Source organism: Oryx dammah, unplaced genomic scaffold (genome assembly GCF_014754425.2).
Source record: "Oryx dammah isolate SB20612 unplaced genomic scaffold, SCBI_Odam_1.1 HiC_scaffold_27, whole genome shotgun sequence".
NCBI lineage: Eukaryota > Metazoa > Chordata > Mammalia > Artiodactyla > Bovidae > Oryx > Oryx dammah.
Window position 1 is genome coordinate 4,385,240 of NW_024070211.1, and position 26,987 is coordinate 4,412,226.

General features: G+C 37.9%; 1 protein-coding gene across 16 annotated transcripts in view; it reads right to left on the reverse strand.

Annotated features, from left to right (window-relative positions):
- EIF4G3 (eukaryotic translation initiation factor 4 gamma 3) overlaps window positions 1–26,987 on the reverse strand; it is a 348,214-nt gene that overhangs the window by 165,319 nt on the left and 155,908 nt on the right. For 4 of the 16 annotated variants that reach the window (XM_040229492.1, XM_040229491.1, XM_040229489.1 and 1 more), the window contains 3 exons: window positions 10,502–10,597; window positions 8,982–9,095; window positions 5,493–5,525 (listed from right to left, as the gene is read on the reverse strand). In XM_040229492.1, coding sequence (XP_040085426.1) covers window positions 5,493–5,525; window positions 8,982–9,095; window positions 10,502–10,531 — 177 coding nt within the window. In that variant the 5' untranslated portion in view covers window positions 10,532–10,597. Of the gene's footprint in view, window positions 1–5,492; window positions 5,526–8,981; window positions 9,096–9,457; window positions 9,500–10,501; window positions 10,598–26,987 lie in introns of those variants that run through there. The other 12 variants (XM_040229503.1, XM_040229501.1, XM_040229500.1 and 9 more) reach the window with 6 other exon arrangements.

The window sequence follows — 26,987 nt, forward strand, 5'->3', positions numbered from 1 at the left end:
TCACACAAAGGTCTATTAGACAGTGCTCCTCAGAGGCGCATGTCAGATGGAGGAAAGAAGTCCCTAAAGATTCTGTTAGGAGCAAGCAAGCATTCTGTCAGATCACAATGCAGAGTCTGGGAGACAGAAGCATCCTTGTAGAACACCTCATTCACAGGTAAAAATAGCTCGGTGAAAGGGGAAGGTATCTCACTGCTAAAGGAAACTGACACTTACCACGGGCCTAGTATGTGTCAGGCACTGTGACAGGCAGGTACTTTTAATTATCACAATGCCCTTAGGAAATGCATGCTCTTATTATAATACTTCAGTATTACTTCATATTTTACCCATTTCACAGATCAAGCTGAGGTCAAAGGTCAGTTTACAGTAAAGGTTAGACTGAATCCCAGCTATGACAACTCCCAATCTATATTTTTGTCACTGTCTCTGCTGCCACTCTGTAACTAATTGTGAGTTAGGTACCAGATAAAACTGCCCATCACTGGCCTACATTAAGCTCTGAAAAATACAAGAGTTCTGGTAATAAGACTGCACAGATGCTTAGTCAGATTTTCTATCCATTAAACTGTTGATATGCCAGGTCTGGCCCGAGAGGCCAATTCAAAACCTTCATTTATTTTCCAAATCTAAGAAACTGCCTAGAGCAATACAAATATTTCTCTACCAGGGACCAGGGCATCAATTTTAACTGCACAACTTTGAGTACAGAAACCTTTAGAGGTCATAATGGAGAGGATGGAATACAAGCCAACTGTTTCTTGCTTTTTAAAAAATCTTTTTGCAAAAAGAACCAAATTATAATAGGAAAACGTGCATAGTTTCAACGCCTGCCACCAGGTAACAATTCTTTGATGCCAAACACTGTTAAGTTTTATGAAGCTTTTTATTTATTAATGCTAAATCCAATTCCTTTGAACACTATGTGAACTAAAATCATATATCAATATACTGCAAAATGTTTTTGTTCCATGAACAATTCAAATTACCTCAAAATGCAAAGACCCTTCAGCCATGGTATGAAACCAACACTTGATATTTCTTGTGAAATTCAAAAGTAGAATAAGATGGGAACATCAGTAACTGTAAACCACAGCTGCACAATCCTCAAAGACCAGGTCTACATTATACCAAGCCACTTGTTTTAGTTCTTGGGTGTACGTTCTGTTCTTTCAGTTTTTAGGTACCTTGGGATTTTCAAACATTGGAATAAAATTAGCTGACATATTTCTAAAGCCAAGAGTGTTTTGCATATAAAATAAGTTAGGACTACTTCTTTCACTGTTATTCTAAGCTAAAGTTCTCTTCAGATTATAAAGTGCAGAAAGAGTAAGAACATCATTACTACGCCAAAGACTCCCTGCAAAAGCCAAAAATTAACTGTACCAGGAAGATGATGTGGCTGGCACAACCTCACTCAGAACACAGGATCCCCCTGACTTGAGGGACTCAAACAGAGCCCTGGCGGGGCTCTTAACAAGATCACGGAAAGATCTGTTAAATGAAAGCAGTTCTAAGAAACAAACATTTCCTACACCAGTTTCTTGGTTCTCTTAAACTAAAAATGTTTACTACCCAAAATCCTGTTGTTCCACTTCGATTCTGATAACTTCAACTCACAAAGAAGAAAAAAAATACATAAGTTCCAGATTACTAAACTGGATGACGGTGTTTTTGTAAGGAATTTCCTTCAAATAGCTCATCTAAATAACTATTCTTTTTTTTCTTTGCAATGTTTTGCCAACTAAAAACTGGCACCTGCCATCTGCCTCCATAAGGACTAAATCAGACTGCTGCAGCCACTGACCTTCAACACACCCTGAAAGGAGTTCAGGGTGGAGATCAAGAATGAGGCCCTATGTGCTCTGGGAAAAACTGGCAGAACAGGTCTTAGGAAGACAGTTTCAGAAGAAGCTACTCTTAAATCTCACAACTAGAAAAGCACTAAAATTATCTGTGGTGATGTCTGCTCCTCATGACTAGCAGTAACCTTCATGAGACTAGCAACAGAGACTAGCAACAACCTTCTCCAAAAAACTGTGTGCTTGATTGAATGTACTCCCCTTTCACCAAAACTCGCTATACACTGATCCTCCCCGCTGCCTCTCTGCCGCAGTTTCTCAGAGCTATCTAAGATGCTGTCTCCAGGGCTATGGTCCTCATTTGGCCGCAAGTAAAACTTAACCCACAACTCTCACCTTGTGCATCTTTTTTTAGTCAACAGTTTATGGAAATAATTGTTACTAAACATCTATGAAAAGTTATATATGTACTACAGGACTTTGGAAACATCAAAGCATCATCCAGCAGCAAATTAGTTCATAAAAAGAAAAAGAAACTGAGATCAAAGCATTGAAAGGATACATGATTTGAAAGGTAGCCACTGATGTATAATGTAACAAAGGAGAACTGAGGAATCTATTCACTAATTCTAACTAGTCAAAACCGACTCTAACCCTTGATTTAATTCTTTCTGGCCAAAGCAAACAGCCACAGATGGGAAGAAAAAAACAAATGGGGGTCTTCATTTAACTTTGAGTCTTAATCACAAAAAAACAAAAATATCCCAGGACATAAAATATTTTCCCTAAAAAAATCTCTTTTGTGTATGCCTTCAGCATTTGTTTTCAACAGCACTGCTTTCATTATGCAAGCCTCTCTGTCTTGTTTCAAATCATGAGCATCTCCTTCTCCATGGAACTCTCAGGGTTTAGGCCTGAGGAGATGTCTTAAATAGAGACTTCAGCCAGTCACTCTTAAATGAGAAATAGTACCACTTCCATACAGGATATCTGGAAACGTATGAAGGTATTTTTTTCATTTTGTTTCTTAAACTGTCACTGTAGGAATTCCACTGGCATGTATTAACCCAAAGGTTGCTAAAGGAACTGCAATATAGAGAGCAGTTTCTCATAACTAGTTATTCCATCTAAAATGCCAATACTAATTCTATAGGAAAATAAGCCAAACTGGCCCCTCCAGCCATGAATACAAGACGCATACTCTTCCTAACGAAGTCCTCGAAGGCATCCCACAACACTGGTTCAAGCTTCCTGAAGCGCACAGTCCCACTCCAGCCACTCTCTCCCCCGCTCCACATCTCCAAAGTAGCTACTGCAGTATCCTGAGCCAATGCTGCATATTTCCTTACTTAATTCTGTGAGGCACAAGGGGAAAACATTTAATTTGTGTTTAAAAAGGAAGAATATCAGAGTAAAAGCAGCCAGCTACCTGAAGTTTTCGGATCCAAAAGCAATGCTCTGGGTTTATGCTGTATCTCAATAACCCGTCTTCAAGAACCAGTGTGGGTTTCTTGATAATGGATAAATAATAAATATACACACATATATAGTTCTACCTTTTAATGGTTGAAATATGCTGGAATTTCACAACCATCATCCTACAGATAAATAAAGGACTGATCTGACAATACATTTTCTGAGACACATTACACATGAAAAATGATTTCAGGATAGAAATAAATTCACTTTTTCTCAGAAAGATTTCTTAAAAGTTTTGCTTGGTTGTTAAAATATTTTAAAAAGATAAAATGCATCACAAGCTTCTAGACTCAGAAGAAAGTTTTTAAGAACTAGATTTTCCCAAAGCTGACAATATATAAAGGCTTAAACATCCCAATTTGAGGACCACTGCAACTGAACTCAAGTAACAGAAACACTCAGCCTTGTATCAAGGAGCTCAGAAACTTTTTTGCTGAGTCACTAGTTTTTTCACTCTGCGTCTTCAACAGAGATCTTTCAGCTTTCTCTCTGTCAGGAATTTCTGGCTTTATCCCTGATTAAAATGTAAACCTTGACTCTATGGCTCTTGAGTAGATTTGCTGTTTTTTTAAAAATGTATAATCAATCTTTTTTAACCTAAGACGTTATCTTTTTTCATAATTAGTAATCTTCTCCACCAGATTCGTAGTATATGCCAAACACTCCACTGATCATGTTATTTCTATTATCTCACATATCTTCGCATTATTCCAAAGAGGGTACTGTTACTATCCCCGTTTTGTAGATGAGAAAACGGAGCCTGAGAGCAGTAAGCACTTTACCCAAGACCACCAAGCTATAAACCGAGGTCCAGCTGACATTGAATTCCAAGCTCTTAAAGCACTTCAACAATGCTATCTTTATCAAGTAAAAACTAGCCCAAGTTTTATTTCTTTATCAATTCCAAAGAACTGCCATCCATTTCATACAACCACCTCTGAGTTCTCCTGCAAAATATCTTTTTTAACACCTCAGAATTTATTTGGTTTTTACATCATCTAGATTGGAAAACCGTATTTTGAGAAGTAGAGCCTTTTATTAAATCACTGCTAGACAATTAAAGGTTTCAATTAAGTGACATCCAATATGATACCATAGGTAAACACTGCTAATATTTCTTTCATTTTATCAAACCATACTAAGTTGCATGGCAATATTAAACAGCTAACACTTACTGGCTGCTTATTTTATGTCAGATGACTTACATATATTATCTCTAATGTAAAGGGTATTTATCCCCACTTTACACACAAGGAAACTGAGGCTAAGAAAAAGAACTGCTTAACTCAGCCGGTTACACAGTAGATCTATCAGATTTAGAATTTAGAAGAACCTAGGCTCTTTCCACCATAAAATGAGAAAATGTTGCAGAATACTTCGGAGAAAAACCCTGTAAGTCTTTTTCTTTCTCTCAAACCATTCCCTCTAGTATATTCCTGCTAAATAAACTAGTGTCTGCACACACATTTTTTGAAATTTTAATTTATATAATAACTTCATTTAAAAGAATAGGCTTAAAAATAAATAAGGTATCAATTTTCTATATTTGCTAAAAATAAAGATAACTATGCAGCAAATGAATGTATATTATTGTTTATCAATTTATTAGGTCTACGTTAGTAACTGAGATTAAGTGGTTTTAGAAATACTAGTACTATTATATACACATCAATACAAGTTACATCAGAAAGTTAGTTAACAGAAAACTCTTAGAATGTTGCCTATTCCATTCAGTTAAATTTAAACTTGCTGCAGATATCCACAAAATCTGTAAGGGCTTAATATACTAAATACTTTCAAAGTTCTCTATAAATTCAGAGCAATTTTTTTTTTTTTTTGGAAAGTAAAGAAACTCTTTATTATTAAACTGTGTTGTAAAAAGAAGAAAATTGGTTTGCTAATAACAAAATGCTATGAAATCAGTGAAAAATAAAGAGAACTGTATTAAATCAGAGCAAAACTACTCTTTTTTGGGGGGTGGGGGTCAACCCACAAGGTATGTAGGATCTTGGTCCTCCAATCAGGGATGGAACCTGCACCCTCTGTATGGGAAGTGCAGTCTGAACCACTGGACCACCAGGGAAGTCCTGAAGCCACTCCTGAAGAGTAGCTTGAGTGGGTCCATGGAATGGCAGCATTCTAAGAGTCAGAAACTACTAAAGCCCCCACCTATTAGTTCAGGGTAATAGTGAAGGGGCAAGGGTACAGTACCTGATGATGGGCAGGTCGAGGCCCCGCTGCAAACTGAGAAAAGGAGGGAAAACAAACACAAAAGGAAAGGCACAAAGAGTCAGAAACACCACAACAAAAAACCAAAATTTCACACAATATGCTGAAAGAAATAAAACCCACAAGAAGAAAAAAAAACACAAACAGTCAAAGCTTTGCTGCAGGACAGTGACAGACAGGTACTGAGAAGATTCAACAGGTTAACACCTCTATCAGAAATAGTTTGCCATTTATCAGCTGGGAGAGAAACAGCTAAGCTGTTATGCACATAAGAGTGCTTCTCTGATAGGAATTTTTTTAAAACCCTAAAATAAAACAAAAGAAAGTTTGAAACACTAAGTGGTTATATTAAGACAAACATATGAAAAGTCAACTATGCTTATGCAACTGATAAAACTGGAGGGAATGAGAAATGCTTTCCCATTACAAGAAATAGCCAAGGAGGTAATTATAATGTCCAGCAGAAAATAAAGAATGTAATAGGACAGAGTTCAAATTTATTTAAGTTAAACAGGTATCTCACATATGAAATGGAAATTTCACTATCTTCGTTTCTTGGAGTTAAAGACTAAAATTTATCATATATATTATAAATATATAAACATATAAATAAATATATATTTATAATATATAAATGTAAATATATAATTATATATATTTAAATTCGATGAACTAGTAAAGTTTAATACCAGGCATATCAAAGCAGAGGTAAAGAACACCATCTTTTAACATGATTAGTCAAAGTGGTACTCTTATAAGCTCAAGAAGAAAAAAAAGAATAAAAGAAGTCAAATCTCTCAATTACTATGTAGACACAACAGCACAAGACTGCATACTTGTACCTGCTGCTATCTGATATCGAGAACAAAAACCAAAGAAAACAAAACTTTTTAGGTAAACCACAGAGCATTTGAAAGAGGATAATATATATATATTCCAACTCTTACTTTCCCTAACTTAGAATGGAGGAAAAAGCTTTTTCACCCATAAAATTTTTAAATACAAAATCTCTAGGATCAAATAACTCATCAGAGCAAAATCAGACTTTCAATGTGATTTTACTAAAAAGAAAAGAAAAATTATTCAGGCACCTACTGGCTAACTACACGTTAACTACTGAAATGTTAACCATTCTCTTTAACAGTTAAAAGAAAATATTTAGTAAGCCGTTTTGAATGCAAACCACTCAAGGGTTTTATTTAAAACATTTAAGGAGCTAAAATATGTGTCTTCTTTCAGTTGTTTAATTTCCAATAGAGCCTTCCTTCCGTTAGCGCGTTACTATGGGTGAGCAAGACTGAGGATGAACTAAGAAACAAGTCCCTGGGCTCAGAATTTAAGTTACCAGAATTATTTCCTCAACTGTCACTATTGAATATTAAAAATTTTCAAGAAATTGCAGTAGGTCACATGCCACAATGTAGGAGATGCGTGAAGACAGCTCTAATCAAGAATTTACCTTAGAAGCTAAAATGTTACCTATTGCTCAAGTAATGAAAACTGTTTTAACACATTTTGAAATTATTCAGTATAACTTAACAAGCTCTGCATGCCTTATAGGATCAGGGCATGTTAGCCAGCCATTATTCTTGCTAAAAACCATGTAAAGTAGTTTTTCAGAATGATGATAATGGCAGCAAGATTTCTTGCAAAACATTTTCTCTTCAAAGAAACTGAAGTCTTATATTTTCAGTTTTCCAACTATGCAAAGAAAACAGATCATACCTCTAACTATGGACATCAAGTTTCAAGAACAGGTAATATTACCCATGTGGTATTCACACAGAGGGTGGGAGTGTGATGTTTCTTCATGACACTTTTGAAGGAAATGGGAGAGACGGGCCATGTTAAAAAATTAACCTTAGTACAGTAGTACCTGTCTTATCACTGTTCCACAGAAAGGCCCCATTTTTAAGGCTCTACAATAAAACTGAAACTTTATATATTTGGAATATTCCAGTCAAAAGGGAACTTCCTATGAGCCTTATACCTTGTACCTTATAAAATTATACAAATATTAAAAAAATAAAAGTTAGTGGGAAAGTACCCTAGTCTATTTTGCACTAGTCACCATTGGCTATTGAGTTTTTCATTTGTAATGATAATAGTCTTAATCCTACAGGTAACTGTAAGCAACAGAACAAACTGTAATTGCTGCTGGCTTATATTAAAAATAAAACCTTTTGCTTCTTTTTTCTAGGAGGGGTTTTTAAGATGGTAAGGACTGTAGATACTAAGGAAAGCAGCCTTCTGTGAACTCAGATCCAATGTTACCACCACCCACACTCCCTCTCACCCACTCACTCATCTGGGCACAGTTGGTAACTGAGCATGACCAATATTTCTTGATGTACCTTTGGCACTTAGCACCACAGAATATAAAAATAACCAATGGTTACAGGTTATTGCAAAAGCCAAACTGTCCCCCTCCCCCCATTAGGCATTCAATGACTTCACTATTTTGGAGGCTATTAAACAATAAATTACAGTTAAAATAGTTCCAATACAACCAGAAAATGGAACAGATAGATAGTTTTTCAATTTTTTTTTTTTTTTACTTTTAAACAAAACTGCCAACAATATACAAGTATCAAGCAGAAATACAGGCACAAAGATCACCTCAAGGAGGGAGGGGGGCCACTTGAAGCCAGTTGGATTGCAAAGGCAGCTGTCCAGGGAAGAACAGAAAAGCCTAAACTGTGCAATTGCCAATGGCCCATTAATGCAGAAATAGAATGGAGTAAGCTTTAGCTGCTCTACAAAGCCATGGGAAAAGTCCCTTCCTGAGTGCAACAGCTTACCTCTCCTCACCAGTTGGGGTAGCTGTGGGATGGATGAGACTGGACTATGGCAACTTGGGATGTGAGAAGAAAATGCAATCCTGCCAAATTCCAAACCCAAATTCACCCTCCCAGCACCAACACAAACGAAATAAAGAAAACTGGACCCAAAACAACAAGCAAGAGTAGTGCAGGGTCTGCTAGTCTTGCACTTGTTTTGGGGTATGTGATGGAATGTTATGTGTGTGGTTTTTAGTAATGGGGTGGTAATGGTCACTAGCAGAGCAGATGGCAAAAATTGCATAGAGGATAGTATCTGAAGACAGTTTATGACCACAGAAAATGGCTGACAACTATAGACAGTTTTCCCTTTGATAACCAATTATAAAATGAAACAGGGAAAAAGAAGCCTTTTAAAAAGAAATTTAATCTCTTAAAATCAAATTCATCTCAAAGGGATATCCCTCTAAACCCCAAATTACTCCTGTCTAATTCCCAATAGAGAAGACCCACCCAATTTGTTATTCTTTTCCCCATAATGCCTGGCAAAAACTGCCACGCCAGGGTAGGCTTTCAGAGAGGATGCAATCAACGCACTTGTGTTCATCAGCCAAGAAATGGATGTGGTCAAAAATAATGCGTGCCGGAGGCACCACTGCCTGCAAGAAGTACAGTTTGTTATATTGCTTACAATGCAGTATTTTATCCAGCCTCTTCCAGCCAAGGACCTGTAAACGGGAGTCTGTTCCAAAACCTTCCTCCTCTTCCAGTTGTCTGTGCAATGTATTGGCACTGTTCTGCTGGGCTGTCAAGAAAACTGGTTTAGAGAGGCAGCTCTTCAGTCAGGTTTTGCGCCAGTTCTAACCATGTACATTCTTTTCTTCCCCAATAATTATACAAGGCGTAGAGGGGTTAAAAAGGCCACAGAATTCTTTGCAATAACAGCTTACCATAATGTTCCATGTTTAGTGATTAGAACTGGGGCCTATCTAAAGTAATCTGGCGAGATCTCAAGGCCCACTCCAAGTGGTCAAGTGTCCACATTCCCAAACCACTCTCAGAACAAAACTTGCATCAGACATCTTGTTGACCATTGCAGCAAAAAAGTAAACAAACAAACAAAAAAAAACCAGACAAGCAAACAAGCAACTAGGACCAAAGTCCCACCTCTTTAGAATGGTTCCTCCACCCCCGGGGGAGAACCAGGATCTAAGAAAAGGGATTGAAGAAGAGGGCAACAGGGAAAGGAAGGTAGGAAGAGGATAAAAGAGAGATTACATCTTGGAGAAGTCTATGACCTTGCAGTTCTTTGAGGAATTATGTCATCTACTTCAATATTCCTAAATTCATGCATAAAATCAAATGAACAGAAGCTAATGCAATGAAATAGTCCTGTACTACAGGCAAAAAAGCAAAGGTGGAGAACCAAAAGAAGATCCCTGTACTCTGAGGAAAACACAGAGCGGAGATACAAGTAGGGGCGTGAGAGACAATGAGATGTTATAGAAGCGTCTACTAGCAAACGCTCATCATGCAGGGCAGGAAACACCATTCTCAGGAAAGGACTGCTGAAGCCACTGCACACTGTTGTGAAACAGAGGATGAACCTTGAGTGAATTCTCTGTCTTTGCCATACTTATTGCAATCCATGTAAAAGATGAGCAAAGAGGATGACAGCATTTATATTTCTATGACAATTTATTTACCATCTGAAGAAATAAATACACCATTGGTGTAAGTCATGCATATGTCCACACAGTCAAATAGTTAGAACTGATCTAGTAATACTGATTCAAAAGTTGTACTTCCCTAGGCACTGGAATGTCAGAGTCCAATTAATGAAATGTAATTTATTTTCAAAACCATGCTTTACACGTCTCCTGAATTTTGAACGGTACAAACAAAAACTCAAGAGCTGAAATGAAGTGAACTTGAACGCAACCAGAACTTGAATGACACAGAAAAGTAAAAGGAAAAAAAAAAAAAGGGAAAAGGCTCCATTTGTTCTTTTCTTAATAAATTTAAATAATTCCCATAGAAAAGGTCTGAAAATGCAATGCTATCCAGTAATAACAGTAATAATAATTTTTAAAATTGTCTTTGTAATAAATTTCTAAAATCAAATAAAAATATGAACCAAAAGAACCTAAGCTACAACAAACACAAACTTAGGTGGAGAACATTTTCTAGAACAACCTTCTACATACTTACCGGAGAACGGGTTTGAGGTTGTGAATTCATTGTCTGAGGAGCTTGAGGATAGACCAACGTGGTTGGACCTGCATTCTGTCCAGAGGGATAAGGGGTCTGTCAAGGAATGACAAGAACAGTATCATACTGTGAGTAAATATGGCATGGGTAACTTAATTCCAAAGAGTTTAAGAGTTTAGAAAAGTGTTCATTCATGTGGTTTACAGCTCTGTTTTTAAAGACCTAATTTTATCACAATATCCAGCAATTCAGAATCAGTGCAATCTTTTTAGAATTTATCTTAAGTCTCTAATGAGAAGCAATTTCATCACAAAACTCAGAATGGTGAGAAATTTAAAACTGATGAATAATTTATTTCAGACTGGTTGACTACAGTTAACTGATGCCTCAGAAAGTGAACCTGCAGATAAGGTGGGGAACACTACTTTACTTTCAATGTATAGTTAGTGGTATATTGCAGCCATGAAATTAAAAGACGCTTATTCCTTGGAAGGAAAGTTATGACCAACCTAGATAGCACAGTCACCACAGATTTTACTTATACTTTTCCATTTCAAATACCTTCAAAGTTATCACAAAGATTTACTTCTCCAAGGATGTGTACATGAATACTTTATATTTACATGGCAATCCAGTTCATTGTAGAAGTTTACAAGAGGTACAGACATAGTCTCATTTTCATTACTATTTTCAAGTGTCAATGAAAGCTCCTAAATTAATCATTTTTATTAACTGCACGTACTAACAAAAAATAGGAAATGGTGGTAACTGACAATCTGTTAAGGAAATGCCAGTGAAGGAAGACAAGCTAATCAAAACACACTTTGTACTGCATATATAACCCTTAAGAATAATAACTATTTAAAAAACAGTAACTGGGACAATTAAAGACAGAAATTTGAGAATGAATTCCATGTAACATAGAACACAAAACCCTGTTTGTACAGTATTATTCCATATATACAAACAGGATACTTAAAAAGATGTCTTGGGAAGATATGTAACACACTTAAAATTGCTATTTCACAGAAATGTTACTGAAAGAGGGATATATGATACAAACTGTAGGTTTTATTTTATATACCGTGTATCAAAAGCACAGCTGATTTTATTGTGCTTCACATTATTTCACTTCACAGATACTGTGATTTTTACAAATTAAAGGTTTGCAGGAATCCAACATTAAGCATGTCAATCTTTTTTTTATTTCAAATATAGCTGACTTACAACGCTGTATTAGTTTTCAGGTGATTCAGTTATATATATCTACACGTAATTATTTTTCAGAGTTCTTTTTATTACAGGTTATTACAAGATACTGAATAATGGCTCCCTGCACCATACAAACATGATTATCAGCTCTATTTTCCCAGGATCACTTGCTCATTTCATGTGTCTGTGTCATATTCCGGTAATTAATTCTCGGCATATTTTAAACTTTTTCATTACTATTATTATATTTGCTACGGTTACTTGTGATCAGTGATCTTTGACGTCACTATTGCAATTGTTGTGGGGCAGCATGGATTGTGCCCATGTAAGTCACCAAACTTAATCCACATGTGCTGTGTGTATTCCAACAGTTCCACTGACAAGCTGTTCCCCTTTTCTCTTCCTCTCCTTGGGCCTCCCTATTCCGAGACCCAACAGTACTGAAATCAGGCTAAGGAATAACCCTGCAATGGCCACCAAGTAGTCAATTGAAAGGAAGAGTCCCATTTTCTCATTTTAAGTCAAAAACTAGAAATGATGCTTAGTGAAGAAAGCATGTCAAAAGCCGAGATTAATGTGAAAGTCTGGCTTCTTGCGCCAGTTAGGCTGTAAATGCAAAAGAAAACTTAGTTCTTGAATGAAATTATATCTACTATTTCATTAGCTACATGAATGGTAAGAAAACAAAACTGCGTTCTTGCTGATGTGGAGAGGATTTTAGTGGTCTGGAAATAAGTCTGGTCACAACATTCCTTTAAGCCAAAACCTAACCCAGAACAAGGTCCAAACTCTCTTAAGTTCTATGAAGACTGAGAGAGGTGAAGAATTTGGAGGAGGAAGGTATGAAGGTAGCAGAGGGGGCTGGTTCATGAGGTTTTAGAAAAGCAGCTGTCTCCATAACATACAAATACAAGGTGAAGCCACACGTGCTGATGTGGAAGCTACAGCAACTTACCTATAATATCGAGCTAAGGTAAGGAATGAACTGCAGATTTTCAGTGTAGACGAAAATAGCCTTCCAGTGGAAGAAGATGCCGTCTAGGCGGTGCACAACTAGAGAGGAGGATGTTCAATGCCTGCTTTCCAAGGACAGCCTGACTCTCCTGTCAAGGGTTGATGCGTCTGAAGTCCCTGCTTGTTTCACCACTCTGAAAATTCTAGGGCCTTAAGAATTCTGCTATATATACTCTGCTTGAGCTCCATACACAGAACAACAAAGCCTGGATAGCACATCTCTGGACAACACTGTTTACTGAATATTTTAAGCCCACTCTTGAGATCTAATGCTCAGGAAAAAGATGCCTTTCAAAATATTACAGCATGTTAACAATGCACCTGGTCATCCAAGAGCTCTGAAGGAGATAAACAAGATTTATGATGTTTTCATGCTTACTAACGTAACATCCGTTCTGCAGCCCATGACTCACAGGGTAATTGTGACTTTCAAGTCTTACTATTTAACAAATACATTTCTTAAGAATATTTAGCTGCCACAGACAGTGATTCCTCTGCTGGATCTGGGCAAAGTAAACTGAAAACCTTCTGGAAAGGATTCATTATCCTGGGTGCCATGAAGAATCTTCATGAATGATGGGAAGAGGTCAACATATTAACAATAATAACAACAACAGGAGTTTGAAAAAAGTTGATTCCAACCTTCGTGGATGACCTTGAGGGGTTCGAGAGTTCAACAGAGGAGTCACTGCCCATGTGAAAGGAAATGTAGGAGAACTAGAATTAGAAGTGGAGCCTGGAGATCTGATGGACTTGCTGCAATCTTGTGATGAAACTGACAGATGAAGAACTGCTTCCTACGGCTGAGCAGAGAAAGGGTTTCTTGAGATAGACTCTAGTCCTGGTAAAGATCAGGGAAGATTGCTGAAATGACAATTAAAGGATTTAGAATATTGCAAAAAGTGAGATGATGAATTGGGAGCACATTTTGAAAGGAAAATGGTCTACTGTGGGTAAAATGCTATCCAGCAGCATGGCATGCTACAGGAGTCGACTGAGCGGCAAACATCAATGTTGTCTTATTTTGAAAAACTGCCACAGCCACCTCTAATTTCAGCAACCAGCACCGTAATCGGTCAGCAGCCATCAACCTTAAAGCAAGATCCATCAATAAAAAGATTATGACTTTCTGATGGCTCAGATAAAAGCTTTCAATAAAGTACAACAGTCTGTGTGGGTCCAATTACGTGTGTGTGTTTTTCATTAAATACTACAGTGCCTCGTGTATAGTCAAGTCATTATGCTGTACACAGTACTGATACAATGCTGTCAATTATATGTTAATAAAACTGGGGCAAGTAAGTAAAGACTACAGTACTACACAATCTGGTTGGCTGAATCCGAAGAGGTCGAACAAAGGATACAAAGTTCCCGTTATGGGACTGGAGCATCTATGGATTTTAGAATCTGTAGTGTGTCCTGGTCTCCAAAGTTGTTCCAGGATGAACTATATTTTTTAATTAAAGTATGTACATTGACTTTTTTTTTTTTAGACATAATGTTATTATTACACACTATGGACTAGTCATGTATGGATGTGACAGCTGGACTATAAAGAAAGCTGAGCACCAAAGAATTGATGCTTTTGAACTGTGGTGTTGGAGGAGACTCTTGAGAGTCCCTTGGACTGCAAGGAGATCCAACCAGTCCACCCTACAGGAGATCAGTCCAGAGTTTTCACTGGAAGGAGTGATGTTGAAGCTGAAACTCCAATACTTTGGCCACCTGATGCGAACAGCTGACTCATTTGAAAAGACCCCAATGCTGGGAAAGACTGAAGGCAGGAGGAGAAGGGAACGACAGAGGATGAGAAGGTTGGATGCCATCACCGACTCAATGGACAAGGGTTTGGGTAAACTCCGGGAGTTGGTGATGGACAGGGAGGCCTGGCATGCTGTGGTCCATGGGGTCACAAAAAGCTGGACACGACTGAGCGACCTGAAATGCACTCAATGGACTACAATATAGTGTTAACATACCTTTTATATGGACTGGGAAGCCAAAAACTCTGTGTGGCTTGCATCACTGCAACATTTGCTTTATTGCAGCATTCTGGAATCAAATCCACAATGTTTCTATGGCATGCCTGTATGTACTTTTCTTTTTTCATGAATCAGAAGAATTGGCTACTTTTACAATAAAAACCCACTGAAGGTAACCTCTGTTTTTCAGTTTTCCCTTCATGTGATAGGAACAGTATAAGCCATCTCGAAAATTCAATACAATGTCTACATTTTGTGCACTTCTTTAAATATTTTTGGAAAACAACTGAAATATCTTCTCAGAAATCACAATGAAAACTAAATCAAAAAGATTTATGGAAATTTAATACAAAGAAAAGACTATGCTGTGCCTAAATGTGGCCAATAATATGGCTTCAAGTTTTATAAGCTTCAAGAAATTCACAATTTAATCGACAGACAGACAGATATGCTGTTCAGTTCAGTTCAGTTGCTCAGTCGTGTCCGACTCTTTGCAACCCCATGAATCACAGCACGCCAGGCCTCACTGTCCATCACCAACTTCCAGAGTTCATTCAGACTCACATCCATCGAGTCAGTGATGCCATCCAGCCATCTCATCCTCGGTCGTCCCCTTCTCCTCCTGCCCCCATCCCTCTCAGCATCAGAGTCTTTTCCAATGAGTCAACTCTTCGCATGAGGTGGCCAAAGTACTGGAGTTTCAGCTTCAGCATAATTCCTTCCAAAGAACACCCAGGACTGATCTCCTTTAGAATGGACTGGTTGGATCTCCTTGCAGTACAAAGTATTTACTCAATCATAGAGTATGTTCCTTTGTAGTCATTAAAAATGATACAAGGGGCATTTGATGATATGGAAAGAATGATATTTAGAGAGAATGTTCAAATATGCACATATATAGACAGAATGTACTGGTAGCATTTCAAAGCACTAGGGAAATGTCAAAATTACTTTATACATTGTGTTGGGATAACTAGATAATCATCTGAGAGAAAGGTAGATACATACCCTCAACTCATGATACTAAAAAAATTTCAGACTGACTAAAAATGTTAGAATGTATACTGTGACACTTTAATGGTACTAGAAGCAAATCTATTTCTATCATCTTAGGGATATTACTTTTAAAATCTGAAAAAAAGACGATCTGCTGCTGCTAAGTCACTTCAGCCATTGTTATAAAAAGTTCTCTTTGTTTTAACAAATTGATTTATAACTACTTGTATACATATATAACATACATGCATTAATTGGCTTCCCTGGTGGCTCAGACAGTCAAGAACACGCCAGCAATGCTGGAGACCTGGTTTCAATCCCTAGGTCAGGAAGTCCCCCTGGAGAAGGGGATGGCTAGCCATCCCACTCCACTATTCCTGCCTAGAGAATTCCATGGACAGAGGAACCTGGAAGTTTATAGACCATTGGGTCACAAAGAGTCAGACACGGCTGAGTGAGTAACACTATAGGCATAAATATATGCAAGATGTGTTTCTTCATTTTCATTAATTTGCTATTATAGGATATAAATAGTGAGAAACTCTTCTATCAAATAAACGTGTGACATCTAAATCTGGCCAGAGAAGTAAAGATAATACCTTGAAGACTAGACCAGCACTCTGACCATGTTGGCACCCACAATGCTTCCAAGCACCTTCAACAGCCAATGAATTGTCTTCCTGAGAGCTACACAACCAGTGTAAACAGAAATTTCTGTGATGAACTGAAACTCTATAACCATTGGTTTACTTAAATTTTATTCATACACATTTTAATCATTTAGAATTTCACCAGTTTTACACGCACCCAGTTTTTGTGTATATTTAGTTCTCAGCAATTTTATCACATTTATAGTTTCTATAATCCCTGCTGTAGTTACAATACAGAAAAGATTCTTCACAAAGATCCTTTGCATTACCCTACAGTAGCCACAGGAACCCTCTTTCCTTCCTTCCTTCAACTCTCATGCACATAACCCTTAGCAACCACTAACCTATTCTCTGTGTCTATAACTTGGTCATATAGAGATGTCATAAAAATGTAAGGAAGCAAGGAAGGAAGTTTTAGAAGCTGTCTTTTTAATATACTGTGTGACCAATGAGAGAACAAAACACTTTCACAGTATACTGGGGTTAGATGGTTGTATCAAGAAAAAGTATTTATAAGACTGTTTAAGTTACAAGTTGAATTAGGTGCTTTTTCAAAGTAGTGCCATTTTTCACTTGAAAGAATAATAACAGACGAACTACACTTACCTAGACTTTGATACGTGACAGACATTTTATTGAAAAAGAACAAAGTGAGCTTGTCACAAAGAACATTTAAAGTACTTGTTACCAATGATAAAATTCAACCTTTCAAATGAAAATTTAAATTTTAGAAACTGTGTAATTGTCAGCACATTCCCTACATGCAGATTTTCCAGATGAGAATGTGGTTTTTTTTTTAATATTGTATAATAAATAATATGTAAAATATCTACATAACTCAGTCAAGCAATATTTTTCAAATGACCCATACACAATCATATACAAAACACACAAACTAAATAATCAACTCAAGTGCAAGATTGACTAACAGATTTTAACGTAACAGAGCACTGGAAGTTCACTAATATGAATCAGATTCCATATTGCAACTAACATTTAAGAAACTACCGCTTTCAGGTTCTGAGAAAGCTGTATAAAGTATGCCTGCCTCCCTTTCCCAATCACAGGCCTGTGAAGTCCTCACAGACTTCAACTGAAATAACACTATATGTAACAGATTGAGGGCAGACGCAGACACAATTGCAGTTAACTTCTACTAAGCCAGGCACTTAAAAATCTGCAAAGCTTTGAATAATACAATCCTGCTCATCAACTTTCTTTTGGAAAACATTTTTTCATAAAAATACATTATTCATGCTTACAAACTAGGTTTATTTGAAAATTCCTCACTTTTAATTTTTAATATAATATTAACAAACATAAGACAAAAAATATTGAGAAACCCAAAAATTTTTATTTAAGTGTATAAAGAAGTCTTGAACCAGAAAGTTTGAGAACACTGACTCAGATAAATGCTAGAACAGAAAGGGATCTTCCTTTACTTCTTGCAAATAAAATGTTAAACATGCATATTGCTTCCCTATCCTGAAGTTTCTTCCTCAAAACTAAACTTTTCCACATTAATGTGGTTTACTGTGAACCTAAAATAATTTCCATCCATACTGCTTCCAGGAACACTGAGCTCCACATAACCACATTCAAAGGAAGATGAAATATAGTGGTGTTTTTCTCTGTTTCTCCCTGCCTCAACCCTTACCTGGTCTGGCACAATCTGGAGGAAGATATCCAATTCCCAGCTCCTCCTTTAAGACAGAAAGAAAAGGGCTTAACTGGCTTGCACCATTCTGGCTTGCCTGGAGCTGGCCTGAGGGGGCTGGCTTCTGTCTCCTGATTCAGAGCACTGACAGGGACAGTGGCATGGCATGGGTATAAGTCTGGGTTGCTGAAAGGAGTGGCACCTGCTGAATACATGAAGGACACTCAGACCTGCAGGCACCTGGGCAAGAGGTGATACAGAAGGACACAACAGAAACAGAACACTTAAGGCCCTCAGAAGAAGGCAGGGTCAGACTGACAAACCACAACATCAGAAGGAGCCGTGTATACTTCAGGACTAGGGAGAACCGAACACCCAGAGAAGATGTGTGCACAGAGAACGCCTGAGAAGACCTTGAGCCTTTACTGGGCCGACAGCTGAGGGTCTTCCCCTGCAAGAAGCCAGTTTTCAACAGAAGATTACAAGGCATATAAATGAATAGGGAAACATGGCACATTCAAAGGAACACAAGAAATCTCTAGAAATTGACCTTAAAGAGAGACAGACTTTGGAGTTACTTGACAAAGACGTTAAAACAACTGTCTTGAATATGCTCACTTAACTACAGGAAAACACAGAAACCTAAAGGAAATTAGGAAAACAATATACAAACAAAATGAGGATATTAACAAAGAAATAAAAACTGTAAAAACAAGTTTACAATCTCTGGAATAGAAAAATACAATGCGCTTTTTAAAATTCACTTGAGAAATTCAACAGCAGATTCAAAGAGGCAGAAGAAAGAACTGGTGACCTTGAGGAAAAAAGCTCTGAAATTATATCAACACTGAGAAGAAAAATTTTAAATATAATGAAAAAAAGTAAATATAGCCTAAGGAACTTACAATAAGGGATCCAATCAAAAAACTAATATATGCATTATAGAGAAGACAGTAGGGGTAGAGGGTTTATTTGAAAAAATCATGGCTGAAAATGTCCCAAATTTGAGGAAAGACAAGGACATACAAATAAAAGAGACTCAGTGAAGTCTAAGTGAAATATATTATAATCAAACTCTTAGGGGGAAAGAAAAAAACACCTTCTAAATAAGAATTCTATATTGCACAAAAGTGTCCTTCAAACATGAGGGAGAAATTTCCAGATAAAACCTGAGGGAGTTCATTCTCACAAGACTTTCCCTGCAAGAAATGTTAAAGAGAGTCTTTATACTGGAAACAAAGGTACACAAAAAAATAACAAGAAGCCGTATAGAACTAAGAAATTCTCCAGTAAAGAGAAATAAATGGGCATATTAAAAAAAAACCTTTATTATTTTCATTTTGACTCATAACTCCACTTATGATTACTTTATAGGACTTAAAAACATAGAAGAAATTATAAAGATATGCTAATGGATACATAATATATAATGACGCAATCTGTGACACCAATATGATAAAGTGGGAGGAGGCACAGGTGTAAAGAACTATTTGCAAGTAATTGAAGTTAAGTAGTTATTAGCTTAAAATAGAAATGTTACAACTGTAGGATGTTACACGTACTCCCCACTGTGGCTAAAAAGAAAATATTTGTAGAATATATACGAAAGGAAATGAGAAGGGAATTAAAACATATCACTACATAAAATTAAATGAAAAGCAAGGTAATAAAGGAATAAATGACTTAACACCACCACCAACAAAAAAGAGCTCTAAGTCATGTGGGAAAAAAAACAAAATGGCAACTGTGAGTCGTTCTCTATGTGTTTAATTAAGTTAAACACAAATAGATTAAACTCCTGGGTTTAATCCCTGGGTTGGGAAGATCCCCTGGAGGAGGGCATGGCAAACAACTCCAGTATTCTTGCCTCAAGAATCCCCATGGACAGAGGGCTACACTCCACGGGGTCACAAAGAGTAGGACACGACTGCACGGCCAAGCACAGCACAGATCAAACTCGTGGAACTGAAAGAAAAGTTGGCAGAATGGATTTCTAAAAATTAAGGTTCAATGACATACTGTCTACAAAAGATTCACTTTGGACCTTAAAACCCACAGACTGAAACTAAAAGAAGGAAAAAGATATTCCATGCAAAGTAACCAAAAGGGGGCAGGGATAGCTATACTAATATCAGCCAAAACACCCCTTAAGTAAAACACTGTCACAAGAGACAAGGGCATTATATAAAAAGAAAATGTCAATTAACCAACATATAGCACCTATAAACATATACTCAAGATCAGAAATTCTAAAGCACCCCCTGACAGAATTAAAGGGAAAAAATAGTTCTACAATAAAAGTAGGAGACTTCAAAGCCTCCTTTTCAATAATGGATAAAAGAACCTGAGTTGGGAGGGAGGGGAGAATCAATAAATAGAACCAACTTGGGACCTGCCTGGTGGTCCAGTGGTTAAAAGTCTCCCTGCAATTGCAGGGAACATGGGTTCGACCCCTAGTCCAAGAATCTCCCATATGTCACGAAGCACCCAACCCGCGTATGGCAACTAGTAACGCCAGTGAGCCTAAGCCGGGCACCTCAACCAGAGAAGCTGTGGCAGTGAGAAACCTGTACACCAAGACAAAGAACAGCTGCCACTCGCCGCAAAGGCAGAAGATCTGGTGCACAGCAATCAAGACCAGCACAGCCAAACGTAACTACATTAATCAATTAAGAAAAATGGAGGACTGAAACAAACGGCAGACCGACTGAATCTAAAAGACACGAGCACTGCTGTGATACGACACAGCAGGACAGGCTTCCCTAAGTGCACACGGACTATTCTCCATGACACCACGCATGCTTGATCACAAGATAACTTTCAATGGGTTTTTTAACCTACATTTTCTGATCACAATGGAATGAAAGTAGAAATCAATAGCAGATAGAAAATAACAAAGATGTGAAATTTAAACAGTACAGTCTTCAATAGCCAGTGAGTCAAAGAAGAACTCACAGAGGAAATTAGAAAATATCTTGAGACAAAAGAAAATGAAAAGACAACAAATCTAAATTTATGGGACGCAGCAAAACTGCACTAAAAGGGAAATTTAACGGCTTCTGGTTCAAGATGGTGGAAAGAAGAAAACATGTTCTTCTCCTCCTGCGAGAACACCAAAATTGCAACTAGCTGTTGAATAACCATCAACAGGAAGCTGCTGGAACCCAACAAAAAAGATACCCCACGTCCAAGACAAGAAGCTGCAGTGAGACGGCAGGAGGGTTGTAATCACAATAAATCCAAATTCCATACCAGTTGGGGGGTGACCTACAAACTGGAAAACAATAATTCCAAAGAAATTATCCCACTGTTATGAAGGTTCTGAGCCCCATGTCAGGCTTCCTAGCCTGAGGATCTGACAAACGGTCTGGGAATTCCCAGGAAATCTGACCTTGAAGACCAGTGGGATTTGATTACAGGACTTCCAGAGGACTGGGGAAAACACAGACTTCAGTCTTGGAGGGCACAAACACAATATTCTATGTACCAAGACCCAGGAGAAGGGAACAGTAACATCACTGAGACTGAACCAGATCTACCTGCTAGTGCTGGAGGGTCTCCGGTGGAGGCACAGGTCAGCAAGGGCTCACCACAGGGATGGGGCGCTGGCAGCAGCAGTCCTGGAAGATGGCCCTTGGCATGAGTCCTCTTGGAGATCAGAATTATCTCTACCATGGAGCCCACAGACCCAAGGGCTGGAACCCTGAGTGTTCTTTGGAAGAAACTCCAGTACTTTGGCCACCTCATGCGAAGAGTTGACTCATTGGAAAAGACTCTGATGCTCGGAGGGATTAGGGGCAGGAGGAGAAGGGGACGACAGAGGATGAGCTGGCTGGATGGCAACACCAACTCAATGGACATGAGTCTGAGTGAACTCCGGGAGTTGGTGATGGACAGGGAGGCCTGGCGTGCTGCGATTCATTGGGGACACGACTGAGCGACTGAACTGAACCGAACTGATTTCATTTTGAGGTACTTAAACTAGTCAGATTTAAAGACAGAAAATGGAACAACTGCTGCCCAGTGGGAGGGGGAGGGGGACTTGGTGGCTATAATTTAATTGGTACAGAGTTCCAGGTGTACAAGATAAAGGAGTTCTCGAGATAGATGGTACTGATATTGCACAAATATGTGGATCTAAGTAATACCTTGAACTGTACACTTTTAAATAGTTGAGATAGCAAATATTCTATGTATTTAACATTAACACAATTTTTTAAAAATATAATTATCAAAAAACATCACAAAGTCTAATCACAAACAAGTTTGTTTCAACAGCATATATTCAACATCATCAATTAGTTGTCTATTATGAATCTCTCCACATATACTTAAATATACTTGCTTATTTGTATCTTGTTGAATTATAAGCGATACTTGATCAAATAGACCTCTCTGAACATTGATAACTTGATATGGCACTGTAATCCACCCAAAACTCATGAACAGTAGCTAGTTATAAAAGAAATCACCTTATACAGATTTGAAATCATCATTTAACAGTCTGCACAAAACACAATGACTTTTATACATTTCAGTGATGGGAAAGCCCAAGGTCTTATCATTTATTTCCAAGAAAGGAGAGAAACACAGAGAATGAGACCCAGGCAGAGTATACATATAACCATGTCATAGAGAGGTATTAACTGAAAATAAAACAAAATTCCCCCTACTCCACTGGACATCTTCAATAAACAGTACAACAGAAAACAGAAATAATTCCTCAATTACAAAAGAGAAAACACTGTTCATTCATGTCATTCAGGGTTCAGTAAGGGTTCATAGGCCTGTTGCCACCACCCATCTTACAAGGACTGGAGAACCACTTTCCCTTTTCCCAAATCACAATTTATTTCCTGTGGAATAATATGTAAGTTGGCTTGAAATCATTTTTTATTTGTTTTTCAGAACATGCACAAACACCATGGCTGAACCTTAGGTTTTCAGGCCCAGATAACATTAATACTGAGAAACAACCAATTTTTCACTTATATACAATAACAAATAGCCAATTCAATTGCTGGAATTACTTTCAGATGGTGTTCAAGTCAGGCTCCATTTATATGGACTTAATTAGAAGGTATGTATATCAAAATACCATTTTAGGTACATTAAATTCCTAACGACTACACCAACTAAAAGGATGCTAAAATAGAAATCCCAGTAAATATTCATAATAAAAACAAATCTTCTCATGCTTGCTTAATATCTCTGAAACACAGAATTAAAGATTAAAACAGTACAATAATTGTTTAATTCACAATTTACTTGATTCATCCACTATAAAAAGCTGTGTATTTCCCACTTTATATGTAGTATAAAGCACTGTGTAAGCAATATAATCCTATGGACTACTAGACCTAATCAAATATTCGTACATAAACATTACTGTAAACAGAATGCTGGCACTTATTTCTTCTTAATGAATCCATTTCCCTTTTGAAATAATCTGACTCAAGTTCACATGCTGCACTTCGAAGACAAACATTCCAAATGTCAAAAAGAATAAATCATGGTGACTCATTGCTTCCCAGACAAATGAGCAGATTATGATTACTAGATATGTTCAGGCTTCCAAGGGCTTTCTCTTTCAGAGCCATGCATATAAATAGGTACACAGGGTAATAATAATCACATTTCACACACTGAAAGACTCAATTACAGTAACCAGTGGTGCAAATCCTGAGTACAAGGTAAGCAACTCAAGAAAATCAGAGTAAAACTACTAATATCATAATATTAAAGAAATCCAGCAAATACACATCATTACTGTTCCTATGTCAGAAAAGCACTTGTTTTTTAACTTCAGAAAAAGGAACAGTTCCTATATAAAAAATTAGAACACGAACACATCAATGATGGCCCTGAAGCACCCAAAATGAGTGTATATTCATAAAACAAGCGAAAATGTAACTGTGCAGAATTATTTTCTGGACAATTAGAAGTTTATCTTCTTTCCCTAACCTTTTATTTAAATATCAAAGTTTTGATCTTTAGACTTAAAGAAGTGAAATAGTACTGGCCAACTACAATATTCAGTTATCTATAATGCAAAACACTCATTGGTGTGACTCTATTATGATTTTTTTAAGGATACTACATGAAAATTCCCTACAAGTTATTTTTACACCATCACTGAGCTGGTTAAATAAACATTGCCCCTGCCATGTAATGTGACTCCCCTAGCACTTATTCTGCTGATAATAAACAGACATCACGCACACACTCACATGAGGCAGGTTTAGGAAACAGCTGAGTCACCTACCAACCAGCTCGCTGCTACCAGTGCCTCAGGGGAACTTTCTGTCTCACCACAACACTGGCTGTTTCCCCTATCTGCACTAGTAAATAACAATTCCCTTATACTTCAATAATATCAGGCAGTTAAGGACAAAACTCATTTTAGGGATCACATAGCTCTAGCCCTACCCCAAAGAACACACCAAGAATTTCTGACAACAGTGACAGAAAAACAGAGAAAAGCAAAAATACGAAGCTAATGAGGTTGGCAAACTTCATCTCAATCAGTCCAGTTTACTCTGGAGAAAAACGTATCACTCCACTTAACAGGGAGAAACTTAACCACTGCACTATTCACAGAGCTGCTTGTTTGTGACACTATCAACACAATCAAAAGAAGAGAGGCAAAAGGCAAAGGAGAAAAGGAAAGATACACGCATGTGAATGCTGACCAAAATACCAAGGAGAGATAAGAAAGTCTTCCCCAGTGCAAAGAGAAAGAGAAAAACAATAGAATGAGAAAGACTAGAGATCTCTTCAAGAAAATCAGAGAAACCAAGGGAACATTTCATGCAAAGATGGGCACAATAAAGGACAGAAACAGTATGGACCAAACAGAAGCAGAAGATACTAAGAAGAGGTGGCTAGAATACACAGAATAACTGTACAAAAAAGATCTTCACGACCCAGATAACCACGATGGGTGTGATCATTCACCTAGAGCCAGACATCCTAGAATGCAAAGTCAAGAGGGCCTTAGGAAGCATCACTACCAACAAAGCTAGCGGAGATGATGGAATTCTAGTTAAGCTATTTCAAATCCTAAAAGATGATGCTGTGAAAGTGCTGCACTCAATATGCCAGCAAATTTGGAAACTCAGCAATGGCCACAAGACTGGAAAAGGTCCGTTTTCATTCCAATCCCAAAGAAAGGCAATGCCAAAGAATGCTCAAACTACTGCACAACTGCACTCATCTCACAGGCTAGCAAAATAATGCTGAAAATTCTCCAAGCCAGGCTTCAACAGATGAATCATGAACTTCCAGATGATCAAGTTGGATTGAGAAAAGGCAGAGGAACCAGAGATTAAACTGCCAACATCCACTGGATCATTGAAAAAGCAAGAGAGTTCAAGAAAAACATCTACTTCTGCTTTATTGACTATGCCAAAGCCTCTGACTGTGTGGATCACAACAAACTGTGGAAAATTCTGAAAGAGATGGGAATACCAGACCACCTGGTCTGCCTCTTGAGAAATCTGTATGCAGGTGAAGAAGCAACAGTTAGAACTGGACATGGAACAACAGACTGGTTTCAAATTGGGAAAGGAGTATGTCAAGGCTGTCTATTGTCACCCTGCTTATTTAACTTATATGCAGAGTACATCATGAGAAATGCCAGACTAGATGAAGCACAAGCTGGAATCAAGACTGTTGGGAGAAATATCAATCACCTCAGACATGCAGATGACACCACCCTTATGGCAGAAAGCAAAGAAGAACCAAAGAGCCTCTCTATGAAAGTGAAAGAGGAGAGTGTAAAAGTTGGCTTAAAACTCAACATTCAGAAAACTAAGATCATGGTGTTTGGTCCCATAACTTCATGGCAAATAAATGGGGAAACAATGGAAACAGTGAGAGACTTTATTTTTTTGCGCTCTAAAATCACTGCAGATGGTGACGCTTGCTCCTTGGAAGAAAAGTTACGACCAACTTAGACAGCAAATTAAAAAGCAGAGATATTACTTTGCCAACAAAGATCTGTCTAGTCAAAGCTATGGTTTTTTCAGTAGTCATGTATGGATGTGAGAGTTGGACTATAAAGAAAGCTGAGCACTGAAGAAGATGCTTTTGAACTGTGGTGTTGGAGAAGACTTTTAAGAGTCCCTTGGACTGCAAGGAGATCCAACCAGTCCATGCTAAAGGAGATCAGTCCTGAATATTCATTGGAAGGACTGATGCTGAAGATGAAACTCCAATCCTTTGGCCACCAGATGCAAAGAACCGACTCACTGGAAAAGACCTCGATGCTGTGAAACATTGAAGGCAGGAGGAGAAGGGGACAACACAGGATGAGATGGTTGGATGGCATCACTGACGCAATGGACGTGAGATTCCAGGAATTGGTGATGGACAAGGAAGACTGGCGTGCTGCAGTCCATGAGGTATCAAAGAGTCAGACACGACTGAGCGACTGAATTGAACTTGATCAATACAATCCCCCTGGGTTTTCTTCCAAAAGTGAAAATGAAAGTCTCTCAGTCGTGTCTGACTCCTTGAGACCCCGTGCACTATACAGTCCATGGAATTCTCCAGGCCAGAATACTGCAGTGGCTAGCCTTTCCCTTCTCTAAGGGATCTTTCAACCCAGGGATCGAACCCAGGTCTCCCGCATTGCAGGCGCATTCTTTACCAGAGGAGCCACAAGGGAAGCCCAAGAATACCTGAGTGGGTAGCTTATCCCTGCTCCAGCGGATCTTCCCATCCCAGGAATTGAACCGGGGTCTCATGCACTGCAGGTGGATTCTTTACCAATTGAGCTCTCAGGGAAGCCCCAAGGGAAGCCCTTTCTTCCCAAACTATCCCTGAATGACACAGTCTACGTTCTTGACTTCAAACAACAAGGCCTCCAATCAAAACTGCTTTAGATTTTCTTTTTTTGATGATATTAGTTAACTAGCAGTATCATCAATGAAAGACAATCAGATTAAAAACTTTTTTTGGAATGAAAAAAT